Below are 14,712 nucleotides of genomic sequence, written 5' to 3'. Positions count from 1 at the left end.
AAAAATGAAATGAATGGTGAAAAAAAAATATAAACAAAGGCTAAAATTGGAATATCATATTTTTTGTAGGGGTGGAAGGTTAAATGTAGGGGTAGAAAAAAAATTCCTCACCAACTTTTTATGAAGCCCGACCCGTGTAAAAATATAGGACATGGGCCGACCCGATAGTCCGACCCTTTTTTACAGCTCTATTTAGAATAGTTTAGAACAGTCTTTTATTTTTCATTTATACAAATATAAATAATAAAAAAACTATACTAATGAATTATGACTGATTTTTGTCCTAAATTAAAACATTGTTCATCACTTCATTGTATTCTTAAAAAAAAAAAAAATTGTTCATTGTGATTGTGAGGAAGAATAATATCTGTGGGCGCTACTACCTTGTTTGCCAAGACAATATAGAACAAGCCAACGTGCACCTTTGTTGACCCCAAAACGTGCTTTTTTATAGAAAAATACGACGTCGTTTGGGCCCAAACCAAACACATCGTTAAATCACTCGTGATGTTATTATTTTCTCCTTTATTACGTTCTTACCCAAACACCTACAAATACCATAATCGTATTTCTCTTATTTTCAGATCTAATTACTAATAATCTGTTTCACTGATTTTTCAATTTCAACAAAGATTTTATTTACATATACACTTATTCCTAGTACTATTGTATTGTTCCTCTTTCATAACAATAACAACCTCGTTTTCTTCAAAGCATGATTTTTTCAAGAATTGGGCGTTCTCTATCGCGTTCTTCTCGCGTTAAAGTAAGCACTTTTTTCTTCAATTCGATTCATTCCTTTTACAAAGATTCTAACTTTGATGATTCCTTTTCATTGGGTCATGTAGAATTTCTTGCACGGTGATTCGAGATTGGGAACGCTACTTTCTGGAGTTCCGCGAACAAATGTCTATTCTGAAGGAATTGAAGGGGGATTAGGGTTTTCCAAGAGTTATTTAACTTCTGCAATAGCTCGCAATAATGGTTTTGTTTCTAATAATTTGTCTGATTTTAAATCTATTGCCGCAAACCCTAGGTTTCTTCGTTTGTTTTCCAGTGAATCACCAAAGAAAAAGAGTAAGTTAGGGTTTCATTGTTGTTATGTCTTAATGTTAATGTGTGCTTCGGTTAGTGTTCTGATTAGTATTTCTTGTTTTTGGCAGATTATGAAAACTTTTATCCCAAGGAAAAGAAGGAAATTCCAAAGGGAGAAGAGAAAAAAAATGAGTCTAAAGGTAATAAAATTGAAATATTGGTGTTGTACCTTGTTTCATTGTGAATTGGGAAACTGTCACTGTAAATTATTTGAGAACTGTTGCTGTAGCTGATGTGATGAGTAATGTGTTAGTGATGGCGCTTTTTGTCATCCTTGATTTGCTATAAATTTGTATGCAATTTTTTTGTCATTTTAGAGCTTGAGGATTCATGGAGTGGATTTGGTTTACTTGCCTTTTGTTTATGTTTGTCTTGCCTAATTAGTGTTGGGTTCAAACTTAAATTACAACTTCACTCTAGATGGGTGATTTTGGATTCTGAATAACATTTTCCAATCCCAACTCTTACTCATATGATTTTCGTCTGTACTGATTTAATTTTGAGGTATTTATAGGTGTGTGTGGGAACTAATCACGCGTCTGAGTTCCTTTTTATCTTGTAATAAATGGGGTACAACCAATAATTTTTTAACACTTGAATTCTTGCTTTGATTTCAGAGGAGTCAAAGTCAAACACTGATGATCAAGGAAGTTTTCAAGAAGCTTTCATGAAACAATTTCAAAATTATCTCACCCCATTGTTGGTGATGGGGCTATTTCTTTCATCCTATTCTTTTGGTCCTCGTGAGCAGCAACAGGTGAGCCTAACTTCAAACATGTTGAAAGTTCCAACTGTTATTTTAATTTGCTTATGTGGGGGGAGTTGGTTTGAATCGAGAAATCACTGCTATCGGACCACTTGGGTCACGCTCTAGATGTCCAGTCCTGGGTGTGTGTGTGTGTGTGTGTGTGGGTGTGTGTATGAACTTAAGTTTATAACTGGGGGCGGTTGTCACCTTATAAGTCAGTTTTGTAAGATGAGTTAAGCCCAACCCAAATTCTAAGAGGCTAGATGTCACTGCTTTACTGCAATTTTATGATTGATATGTGAATATCTATGAAATGAGCCTTATGCTTCTGTGATTGACAACTTTTATTGAAGGTCTATTAAATAAGAATACTATACTTTTGGGATATATTTTTCCTACCTTGATTTTGAACAATTATTGATATTTCACCTATGAAGCTCGAATACGTAGTACATGTGCGATCCAACACGGATATGTAGATATGTCAAAGTTTTGAAATTTAGGATATGATACGGCCTAGATATGTTAACAAAATTGTTACAAAAAAAAAAATATATATACATGTAGAATACTATAACAATCAAAATTTACATTATTTTTTTGTGATATTAACAAAAATTGTAGAGTTTTTGTCTAAATTATGATATATTTAATCCCTATGTTAGGATGGATATCAACAAAAATATCATTAAAAGAACTCAAAACAAGTCTTTTTTCTCTATGCAATAGCCAACAATCCAATTGAATAAATTATTGTCTAATGCTTATTTATCCATAAAAAGCATGACTTCTATGTTTGGTTCATTAAGAGACAACTCTGCCAATTCAAGAAGTCCAACCCCATCTAAAATCGAGTTATGTACATCTCCACTGATGTCCCACAACTCTTTCTCACATTTTTTATACCCTCCATCTTTCCTAAAATACATATCCGCGTGTATTTAACTCACTACATATTTGGTAAAATATTTTTTTTTTAAAAATAAAATAATTTTGATACTTGTAGGTTATGTATTCACACATATCTCGCAGGTATCCGATACGTTTCTGGTATGAGTACTTCTCAAATTTTGAAGTATCCTGTCTTCATAGCATTTTACTATATATCTTATTTGTCCCAAGGGTGCCTTTTTATGTGAATTGAACCACACACCTCGTAGCAATGAGATGACTCTATCTCTGTCTGGCTTTTGTAGTTCATTTAATTACTATCATTTTGCTAATGTGGATCATAATTTGATTATCTGCAGATTAGCTTTCAGGAGTTCAAAAATAAGCTTTTGGAACCAGGATTAGTAGATCATATTGTTGTCTCCAACAAATCAGTTGCCAAAATATATGTGAGGAGCTCTCCCCGTGATCAAACTGACAGTGAAGTATTCCAAGGAAACCTTCCTGCAAAGGGATCTGGTGGTCAATATAAATATTCGATCAATATTGGAAGTGTCGAGTCTTTTGAGGAGAAATTAGAGGAAGTGCAAGAAGCCCTTGGTGTTGACCCTCATGATTTTGTACCTGTTACGTATTCTTCTGAAATGGTTTGGTACCAGGAGTTGATGAGGTTTGCTCCAACCCTGTTGCTTTTGGGAACTCTCTTTTTTATGGGAAGAAGAATGCAAGGTGGATTTGGTGTTGGTGGCGGCGCTGGTGGTAAGGGTGGTCGTTCATTATTTAACATCGGAAAAGTAACTGTTCATAAAGTAGACAAAAATGCCAAAAATAAGGTTGGTAACTTATTCTTCTACAAATAATGGCTAATATTTTTTATATTTAGCTTCAATTCATTTAAGAGAATAATTTTCGTATTTGAATTCATTTTGCTCAGGTCTATTTTAAAGACGTTGCTGGTTGTGATGAGGCAAAAAATGAAATTATGGAGTTTGTGCACTTCCTCAAGAATCCTAAGAAGTATGAAGAGCTTGGTGCCAAAATTCCTAAAGGTGCTCTTCTGGTGGGTCCCCCAGGCACAGGAAAAACCCTTTTAGCAAAAGCAACTGCAGGGGAGTCTGGTGTGCCATTTCTTTCTATATCTGGTTCTGATTTCATGGAAATGTTTGTCGGTGTTGGACCGTCCAGGGTGAGAAACTTGTTTCAGGAAGCTAGGCAGTGCGCTCCCAGTATAGTATTTATTGATGAGATTGATGCAATTGGTCGGAAAAGGGGTCGTGGAGGTTTCTCTGGTTCAAATGATGAGCGTGAAAGTACTTTAAATCAATTGTTGGTGGAGATGGATGGTTTTGGAACTACTGCTGGAGTTGTTGTGCTAGCAGGTACAAATAGAGCTGATATATTAGACAATGCCCTACTTAGGCCTGGGCGTTTTGACCGCCAGATATCAATTGATATCCCCGACATCAAAGGTCGTGACCAGATATTTCAGATTTACTTGAAAAAGATCAAACTTGATCAAGAGCCTTCGTATTATTCACAAAGGCTTGCAGCCCTTACTCCAGGATTTGCTGGAGCAGACATTGCTAATGTTTGCAATGAAGCTGCTCTGATTGCTGCAAGGACTAATGAAGCACGAGTCACAATGAATCATTTTGAGGCGGCTGTTGATAGGATCATTGGTGGTTTGGAGAAGAAGAACAAGGTAGGCCTTTAAAAGCCTGTTTGTTTGCTTTCTATATGAAAAAACACCTTTTTAAAATAAAACTAAATATTTGCAGGGCGTGGCTTGTTAAGCTGTCTAAAACAGTCAGATATTGAAAAAAAAAAAAACAAATTACTTATTATATGAGAAGCTATTTTGACTGAAAAATGTAGTGATATTCACTTTTGAATAAAAAAGTGCTCTTTATAATTGTAACCGAGAATTATTGCTTGTTATAAGTAAACTCTCTGCACTTATTTTTTACAATCTACACATTCCAATAATCTTTTCAAAGTTTTGTGTACCTAATATGCAAAAACAGTTTATATTATGTAGTTGAAATCTAAGACATCATGATTATGAGAATTATATGCTACAGTGACCTGAAAATGATTTAACTTGTCCACTTTCCTTTTTTCAATTACTAGTTATAGTCTCTAAAAATACTCATCTTTCTTATCTAGGTAATAAGTAAGAAGGAAAGGCGTACTGTTGCTTACCATGAAGCAGGTCATGCTGTTACAGGTTGGTTCTTGGAACATACTGATCCATTGTTGAAAGTAACCATTGTTCCTCGCGGAACAGCAGCTCTTGGGTTTGCCCAGTATGTTCCTAATGAGAATCTTCTCATGACAAAGGAGCAGCTTTTTGATATGACTTGTATGACCCTTGGTGGTCGGGCTGCTGAGAAGGTTGTTTCATCATTTCCCATTTTGTTTACTTGCTTCTTTCATTTAATTTTAATTCACTGCTTTCCGATGATTGATGGTGATCTTTCTATTGAAAAAATTCAATATGTTTTTGTGCATTACTTATTTAGGGCCTTTTACTTTGTGAAAAATGTTCGTTTCTAAATTTTGTGTTAGTTTACTTGTTAACAAGAATATAAGAGACTTTTAAAGTGAGTCATTGTGATGGAGAGAAGACAAAATGTTAGCTAGGGATGATGCATTTTCATTTTTTTCTCCGAAAATGCAAGATAATATTTTCTCTTTGTTAACAAGTAAAACTAACACAGATTTTAAGAAATGAAAATATAAAATGTTTTCACAGTAAAAGTAAGCGGATCTTAGTTTTGTCAAGAATTATTGACTTCATGCCTTTCTCATTGCTATTTCTTGTATATATAGAGGTTACAAGGTTATACAGGTAATTACACTAAATAATTACATTTAAATAGAACAAATCAATATCTGATTTGTTTTCCTTATTCTAGAAACAAACTGATAATTATAATTAAGAGGAGGTTTTGTAAGGATGAGTTAGGTCTCGATATTTGTGACATGGTATCAGATCCTATCGGGTCTATCGTTGGGCTTCCGACATCATTCACGCTTCAGGCCCATTGCGTCGGGCTGAAGCGTGAGGGGGTGTGTTAGCGGCCAACACTCGGTGGGATTTAGTCCCACATCGGATAGATAGGACTCTTGAGAAGAGTTTATAAAGAGGAGGCAATCCTCACCTTACAAGCCGGTTTTGTAAGGATGAGTTAGGCCTCAATATTCGTTACAAGTTTTTCATTTGCAAATCTCATTATTGCATAATGTTATATCACTTTGATAATACAGTTTCACCAAAAAAAAAGAACCCCTCTTTGATATGCACTCATATCGCAGATGCCCCAATATTGTAAATCATGAGATGAGAATGATGGTTTCTGTCCTTTTTTATGGCAGGTTCTCATCGGGACAATCTCTACAGGAGCACAAAATGACTTGGAGAAAGTGACGAAGATGACATATGCCCAAGTAGCTGTCTATGGTTTCAGCGATAAAGTGGGCCTCCTCTCTTTCCCTCAAAGAGAGGACTCGTTTGAGATGTCCAAACCATACAGCAGCAAAACTGGTGCAATCATTGATACTGAAGTCCGAGAATGGGTGAACAAAGCATATGAACATACCTTACAGCTTGTAGAGGAACATAAGGAGAAAATAGCTCAAATTGCAGAGTTGCTGCTAAAAAACGAAGTACTTCACCAAGAGGACTTGGTTCGAGTCTTGGGAGAGCGACCCTTCAAGAGTGCTGAACCTACTCATTATGATACATATAAGCTAGGGTTTCAAGATGAGAAGAAAGTTATAGAAACCACCGTCAATGAACCCGAGGATGATGGTGGGTCTTCACCTCTAGAACCTGCGGTTGTTCCCACATAGTTGAGTAAGTTTATGATTGTTACCTATTGTACATGAAATTGATAATCTTATTTTGTCATTTTTCTGATTTGGACAAAACTTGTACGATAACTGCTAAATAAAAATAATTCGTTTCTGATTTTTGTTAATTACATGTGTTTTAGACAAGCAATTCCATGTCTATTTCTGTTGCCTCACTTGCACTGTCAATGGACGATAGTGCATGCATGTGTTTGTCAATTCAACCAACAACTCTGGTCTAAAATTCTTAATGGCCTGTTAAGTTTCGGAAAATGCTAACTAGCAGCGTCTTTACAAGACTAACAACTTATAGATAAACAGCTTAATTTTCTCCATTTGATGTTTGCCTGTCTGTACAAGACCAACAGCTTATAGATAAACAGACTTGGTGTCTTTAGCCTTAAAATTATGAATGACTTGCTCTCAAAAAAAATACGCATGATCTCAAACTTTGGTAAAAGTATGAGTGGGAGGTGGCAATTTAGAAAAGAGGTAAAAATTGAGGGGTCAAAATCAAACATGTGAAATTTAGTGGGTTAATAGTATAATTAAGTCAAAACTATTCTCTGCAATTTTGTATATGGAGGAGATATCTCAATTGATCTAAAAGGGTCGAATATCGTTTTTTAAAATGATAAACAGATATGGTAGTTGTTGTACCTAACTTAAGCTATTGTCGTGATAATGTTTTTAAATTCCGAATCTCATTAAAAAAAACTTGATGATAAGTGAATTTGATTAAGTCACAGTGTGTAAACAAGATGACATTAGATTGATTCAAAGCATTAATTAATCAAATAACTTCAGTGTGTACCGAATATGTATATTAAGTTTTCAATTTGAAAATAGTTCGAATTATTTGTAAACTTCAAAAGAGTCGAACTGGAGTTAACAAAAGTTTGTATCCATTTAAATGATCAATTTAATCTATTACAAACATTAAACTTAAAAACTTTTGAATCCATTTTACATTTTAAATTACATCTTTACTATTTTGTTTTTATTTGTTGACTATATAACCTTTACTAACTCTTACAACAAACTTTTTTTTTGGTTTGACACACACAACTACCTTTTAGAAATAAAAGAAAACAAACTCTTAGAACGTGGGATATATTTCATCAAAATCAAAATTAAAGAACATGTGAATCTATTCCGTTTCTTTCTTGACCAAATCTCCTTTCTTTTCTTATAAAAAAAATTCTCCTTTCTTAAGTGTTTGCTTTTGTAGAATACTTTTATTCATATATATTTGATGCTTTCAAAAATCAATTATAATTTTATTAATAGTACTACTATTTATTGTAAAGAGAGGAATAGATGAAAATAGTAAATAATGTAGATTATTATAAAAAAATGTTAAATCTCGTATTAGATAGATAATCTAAATTTATTTTTGGCTTAAATGCAGTTTTACCCCATATGTTTTGAAAAATGCGGAATTTTACTCCCCCTATTTTAAAATGCGGAATTTCACCCCCCTATTTTATAATTTGTTGGATTTTGCCCCCCCCCCCCCACAAAAATTATGCACAAAATTATGCTTCTGAGCCTAAAGTTCAAAGCTTTGCACAGAACTCAATTTTGATCAATAATTCACAAAACGGATACCGAAACGACCGTAATCGAGTTAGTTTTCCACAGAATCAAACCCCACTAAATTTGGAGTTACAGAGAGAGATTAATTACCGTTTTAGTGAAGGTCTGTCCAATTACTAATTCTGCAGAAATCTACTTGTGATCTTCAAATTCAACATCGTCTACCGAACGCATCGTAACTCCAAATTCGACGAAATTGAAGTGCCAACAAGGGTAATTTCGTTAGCTTTCCATACATGTAAGTAGTATTAAAAAATGAGCTACAGGGTGAGAGGCATGACGAAAATACCAGTAGTAGTTCCATATGATAATTAATTTGAACAGACCTTCACTAAAATTGTAATTAATCTCTCTCTGTAACTCCAAATTTAGTGGGGTTTGATTTTGTGGAAAACTAACTCGATTGCGGTCGTTTCGGTACTAGTTTGGGGAATTATTGATCCAAATTGAGTTCTGTGCGAAGCTTTGAACTTGAGGCTCAGAAGCAGATTGTGCAAAATTTTGGTGGGGGGACAAAATCCAACAAATTATAAAATAAGGGGGGTAAAATTCCGCATTTTAAAATAGCGGGGGTAAAACTGCATTTAAGCCTTTATTTTTACAAGTAGAACAATTCTCATTTGACAGATGAACAATTCTCATCTTATAAACTGATTATGTAAAATGAAATTAGACTCAATTTTATCACAAAAAAAAAAAAACTCAATAGTTTAAAATTCTAAAAAAGGACAAGTGATTTCATAAAAACAATAAATAATTTTATTTTTTATGAAACACACTTGAGTTTGTCCGGTAATATTGACTTCGAACCTGAGAATGCGCTAAGATCTTAGATTCAATGATCATAAATGCCAATTTGGATGAATAATTTAGCTTCTTCAATTTTTTTTTATGAGATAGTAAAAAAAATTTAATTATGTTTTTTAATTTTATATTTATTTATAGAAAAAACGTGTGAATAAATAATGATGATGTGAAGAGACACTAGGGATGTCAACAGGACAGGGAATATGCGGGGGAAGCTTTCCCGTTCCCCGCCCCAAACCAAAGTGCATGCAGGGGAGATTTTGCCTCCATTCCCGTCCCCACGGGGAAATATTTGTCGCCATCCCCACAGATCCCCACGGTTCTCGCGAAGATCCACGAATATCAAATATTAACAAAATTTCTATATTTTTCTGTCAAATTATGACGGTAGTATGACGTTATTTTTTCTATCTTATTTAAAAAAAAAATATTTTGCACCTTTTTTTTAAATAATAAAAACATCACATAATGCATTTATAACCAAAAAACATTGCAAAAATATTTGGCTGCTAATAATCATACAAAACTTAACAGCCAAAATATTCCATAGCAAAGTATGGCAGTTCGGGGAATGGACTAATAATCATACTAAAACATTGCAAAAACATTTGGCTATTAATAATCATACTAATAATAATGTATAGTGTCTATATGGATGGATTCGGGGAATCCGTGGGGACGGATGCTTCGTCCCCGATCCCCGCCCCAAAGTGCCTGCCGGGGGGGATATTTTTGCCTCCATCCCCATCCACACGAGGATAAAATCTTTGTTTTCAGAACTCCAAACAGAACTATCCTCGTGAGGATCCGCTCCACCGGATTCAAATTGACAGACACATGATTTGGGAGGTAAGAAAGAGATGCTTAACTTGAGAAATGATTTTGTATTATTCTAGTTCTAGATTTATTTTGTTTCAATTCAATTATTGAAACGCTGTCGCTGTATTCATTTGAAGAGTTGATTAAGACGACTCCACAAAACGTTTTCTTTTTTTATTCCGTTCAAACACGCTGTTTCACTTTTTTATTTATTTATTTTTTTTCTTCCTATTTAAACAACCCTCCTTCTTCTCCCTCTAATCTATTCTCCTCCACTCTATCTTCATTCTCTTCTCTACGCTCTGCATTTCTTCTCTTTCTCGATTTCGCTTCTGTAACTTACTAGTAACTCTTCTTACTCTTTCCCTCTCTCTATTGTTTCTCAATGCATCGTTTCTGATTTCTAGATCTGCAATTCTGCATCAACCATTACCCTTTCTTTTTCTCAATTTTTCATTTTCAATCTAACATTTTTCAAACAACAATACTAAACTGTTTCACATTTCATGAGTTCGTTTATTTATGTTCGGAAACAAGGTTATTCATTTTCTAACTAACTGCATTTTTTAGTTATAATTTTGCCTAGTTAAGTTGAAATGGAAAACGGGCATAAGTTTCAGGAAGTTTCCAACCCAAAATATGATTGTCTCTTGTTTGGTAAGTCTTTAAAGTAATAATAATTCCTTTAATATTTCTCTCTTTCAGGCTTCATTTTCATGTTTGTATTATTGTATGTATGAACCGCACTAACACTGACACCAGATATGACACCGACACCAGATATGAAACATACAATGGTGTTAGTGTCATATCTAGTTGAATTTAACCATGTTTCGGTGTGTCTGTGCCACGTGTTGGACACCTAACACAACTTTAATAGAAGTGGTTGAATGTTTGTGATTGAATAGTGTTAGACATCAGACACGTCTTCAATATAAAGTGTCGTGTGACTGTTGATGCTACATAAATGTTCCTAATTTTTTTCTTTTTTGATGATTACAGATATTGATGACACACTTTATCCTTTTAGTTCTGGAATTTCAGCGCAAACAGCAAAAAATATTGAAGGTAATGGATTATATCACTGTGGTGTTTCCACATTTGAGGGCTTAGATATGTATATTAATGTTATTATTTGGTAAATTGGTATTGAAGTTGAATCATGATGTAAATTATTTATTTAATGTTGGTGTATTGCAGAGTATATGCTTCAAAAGCTCGGAATGGAGGCTGATAAAGTTCCCGAGTTGTGCCACACATTATATAAGACTTATGGAACAACAATGGCTGGTCTTAGGGTACAATTTAATTTAATTTAATCAACCTTAGAATGAATTGTTTGAAAACACTTTTTTATGTTAATAGGATAATTAATGAACTTATCATTTTGTCTGTTGTCTTCTTGCCAGGCAATCGGCTATGACTTTGACTACAGTGACTTTCATAGGTAAGTTGTCATTGCATTTGTTTGTCCTTTTATTTTTAAGGTATTTGTAGCATATAACACTATTTTGTGTGGAACAGTTCTGTTCATGGGAGATTGCCATATGATCTACTGAAACCAGACCCCGTTCTCAAGGGCATTTTGCAAAGCCTTCCTTTTAGGAAAGTGGTAAGTTTCATTGTTATTTTCTTAACAACGAAAGTAATAAATGATTGATAGCAAGTCTCTTTTTGTAGTATGCATGTGTGTGATAATATATGTATTATCTGTTTCCCTTTTGCAGCTTTTTACTAATGCAGACACAGGACATGCAATTAGAGTGCTTCAAAGGCTTGGACTGGAGGACTGTTTGTAAAGAATTATAAGCTTTGATACTCTTAATTCCTTTGACAGAACCAATCCTCCTAATGATAAAGATGGCTGTGAAATTTTTGATTTCTGTGAGTACACACGCCAACCTGATTCTGATTTGGTGCTTCCGGAGACACCAGTTGTCTGTAAACCCTTTGAAGATGCATTTGAAAAGGCTTTCAAGTTGGCAGACATTGACCCTCAAAGAACAGTAAGAGTGACATATATTTCCCTCATTAATAGGCTAACCCTTTGAAGATTATTCCTCGTTAATAGATTATCCTTTTTTCATTTGTCTTCAATTATAATACACACCTTTATTTGCAATAATACTTCGGTACCTTTGGAAACTAAAGACTAGTTTAATAATACTTCAAATAGATAGGACATGATTGCGACAGATGATATTATTTATTAACTCGGTATTTTTTTGTATTGTTTCCCTCTTTTCAGTTGTTCTTCGATGACAGTCTCCGCAATTTACAGACAGCTAAACGTTTGGGCCTCCATACGGTTGCGGTAAGTGGTCCGGCTACTGATGAATGAACAAATATTATTTGCATTTGGTTTGAACACATCAATTTAATAAGTATTAGAATTAGATAATTTAAAAAAAGAGTATTAGGATCAAAGTCTACATTAAATATTTCCATTCCTAGTTTGTATTTGTTTTTTATGATTAAAAAAGATTTAATGTTAGAAGAATTATATTTGGATGATGATCAAATGTCCCTTTTCTCCTATCCAATAAAAAACAGCCAGTTGAATGGAACTTGTAAAAGTTTTGTTTGTTAATTATAAAAACTTGTGAAGGTCATGCAGAAAAACTTATGCGTCGCGACACCAGACATTTTCTTTTCTTTCTGCAATCTGGTTGTAACATAGCAACACTTCAAAATACATACACATCACTTAACAATTAAAATAACTTGTATATACAAATTGAATTTAAATGTCTATTCCAAATGCCACATGGATGCAGGTGGGAACATCTGTGCGCAGTACAGGAGTGGATCATGCATTAGAGAGTATCCATAATATCAGGGAGGCCTTTCCAGAGCTATGGGAAGCCGATGAGAAGCATGAGATTGTCAACTACAAGGTTGCAATTGAAACAACAGTAAAAGCATAGCTTACAAGTTTATCCACTACGATTTCTTTGTGGTAGATTCGGTATGGCGGCACCTATGTAATTGTTATTAAATTTATATATGTGAATCTTTATTCATAGCTTGAAGCTTGAAGTTTGAAAACAATGTGATTTATCACCCTAACTGTATCTCTTATATAATGCAATTTCTTAAACCATTCTACTTCTATGAAGGTGTTGTTCTGGTGTTCTGAGTGAGGTTTCTTTTGCCCGATCTATATATTATGCTTTGTGTGGATTGAAACACAGAAAACCAGCTTAATACAGTGTGTTCACCCTTTTTTTCCATTTAATTTTGAAATATCTGAATGCAAATCTTTTGTTCAATTTTTGGTCTTTTCTTTTAATTCAACCATATAAGTGCAGTAATGTTTTTCTAGAAAACACATTGCGCGTTATTCTTAACTAGGGCAATGATTTCTCAGATAATATTTAAACATCCCGTCATGTAATGGAAATATGGAATTATACCATATTTGCATAGCATGTGGCTTTGGAAGGAAAACGTTCATACATGAAATCTAGTACGAATCGAGTAAATGTCTTGGCTTAAAAGACTTCAATTGATATTATTTGTTAAATGGGATAATTATAAACTTTGCAAGGCAATAATCATCATATACTGAAAAGAAAAAACATGGATATGTAAAAGTAACATCAGAATTTGAGCTCTAAGCCATGTCAAATAATATAAACTGTCTGTCATATATCAAAAGAAACAGCTAATAAAAAACCCTACAAAGGATCAGTCTCTTAATGAATACTTCTTTCCTGAGAAAGCTTGGAATTGTGGGGTGTCTGTCTTCTTAGATGATGAATCTTGACTTGTACTTTTTGGAGAAGCTTTTGGCTGTGTTTGAACATTAGGTGCATTAGCTTTTGATCCAAAAACAAGCTTTCCAGAAGTTCTGTTGGAACTCATGGTATTTTCAGTTTGTTGCTGCTTGAGAATTGGAGTGGAAGTTTGCTCAACTGATTGTGTCGATGGTTTTCCACCCAAACGCCTTCCAAAACCACTAAAAGGAATCACCGCGGGAGTCTTTGTTGCAGTCTCTTCTTCAACTTGCGGAGGTTCCTTATCAGACAAATCAGATGGCAAGGGCTTCTCAGGTTCTTTGTAATCAAGAGGTGGAGCAAAATCAACCTCACAATCTGTTTCAATTATAGAAATTGCTGGAGTAGGTTTCGTTTCGACCACATCAATGTAGTACTTTTTGTCGTTATATGGAATCATTATAGTGCGGCCGGTTGTTAAACATGAGTAACTCCTCAATGATTTTTCTAACATGACTTTTGGATTAGTGATATCCAAAAACTCTTTGGAGTGAGGTTGGAACTTGACAAACTTTCCCTTCACAAGACTTGTGCTTTTCAGAGACACAATGCCTCCTTCCTCTATGAGCATATCTTCCATCATCCAATTTGGTAAGTATGCAATCCCCTCATCAGCAGTGAATTCTAAGACTCCACAGTGAGTAGTTCTTTCAGCAGAAGGATTGTTCAGTTCAAATAGCATTGGATATTCTATTTCCAAACGCACAAGGCTATCTAGTGCTGAAGACGGCATGATAATTTTATCACCGTTTTCAAGATTTGGCCTTCCAAGAGACGAGACAGAGAAACAGCGGTAAACATGTTCAAAGACTTCAATCTGCCAAGCATACTGCATATAATCACAAGAATCCTCCTGATTCCGCTGATCATGATACTCGGGCAAATTCTCATTCCACTGATTCTGATCCTCGGGCAAATTCTTGTTCCACTGATCATGATTCTCGGACAAATTCTTGTTCCACTTAATCCGATCCTCTTCCTCTTCCTCCGGAAACCAACTATCGTCATTGTCATCAGACATATGATCAGAAAGTGAATCCTCACTCAACTGATCATCATCCTGCTTATGATTCTGATCCTCTTCCTCAGGCAAATGATCATGCAAATCCTCAGTCATAA

General features: G+C 34.5%; 2 protein-coding genes and 1 pseudogene across 2 annotated transcripts; 2 read left to right on the top strand and 1 right to left on the bottom strand.

Annotated features, from left to right (window-relative positions):
- The first annotated feature begins 393 nt into the window (after window positions 1-393).
- LOC123918590 (ATP-dependent zinc metalloprotease FTSH 10, mitochondrial-like) lies at window positions 394-6,717 on the top strand. Its single transcript, XM_045970663.1, has 8 exons — window positions 394-766; window positions 849-1,077; window positions 1,164-1,235; window positions 1,713-1,852; window positions 3,094-3,567; window positions 3,669-4,436; window positions 4,901-5,128; window positions 6,113-6,717. The coding sequence occupies exons 1-8, from the start codon at window positions 716-718 to the stop codon at window positions 6,587-6,589; spliced, it is 2,439 nt and encodes an 812-aa protein (XP_045826619.1). The 5' UTR covers window positions 394-715; the 3' UTR covers window positions 6,590-6,717.
- A 3,312-nt stretch (window positions 6,718-10,029) lies between these two features.
- On the top strand, window positions 10,030-12,957 carry LOC123918589 (annotated as a pseudogene).
- Window positions 12,958-13,070: 113 nt separating this feature from the next.
- Window positions 13,071-14,472, bottom strand: LOC123918588 (ubiquitin recognition factor in ER-associated degradation protein 1-like). The gene has a single exon (XM_045970662.1). The coding sequence runs from the start codon at window positions 14,426-14,428 to the stop codon at window positions 13,505-13,507; it is 924 nt and encodes a 307-aa protein (XP_045826618.1). The 5' UTR covers window positions 14,429-14,472; the 3' UTR covers window positions 13,071-13,504.
- Between the last annotated feature and the right edge of the window lie 240 nt (window positions 14,473-14,712).

Source organism: Trifolium pratense, linkage group LG3, assembly GCF_020283565.1.
Source record: "Trifolium pratense cultivar HEN17-A07 linkage group LG3, ARS_RC_1.1, whole genome shotgun sequence".
Taxonomy (NCBI): domain Eukaryota; kingdom Viridiplantae; phylum Streptophyta; class Magnoliopsida; order Fabales; family Fabaceae; genus Trifolium; species Trifolium pratense.
This window is presented reverse-complemented; position numbering and strand designations above follow the sequence as displayed.

Coding starts and splice junctions, on each gene's coding strand:
- LOC123918590 (XM_045970663.1), top strand. CDS start 716: ATGATTTTTTCAAGAATTGGGCGTTCTCTATCGCGTTCTTCTCGCGTT. Junction 1,853..3,093: donor GTCCTCGTGAGCAGCAACAG/GTGAGCCTAACT, acceptor GATTATCTGCAG/ATTAGCTTTCAGGAGTTCAA. Junction 4,437..4,900: donor GTTTGGAGAAGAAGAACAAG/GTAGGCCTTTAA, acceptor TTTCTTATCTAG/GTAATAAGTAAGAAGGAAAG.
- LOC123918588 (XM_045970662.1), bottom strand. CDS start 14,428: ATGCAGTATGCTTGGCAGATTGAAGTCTTTGAACATGTTTACCGCTGT.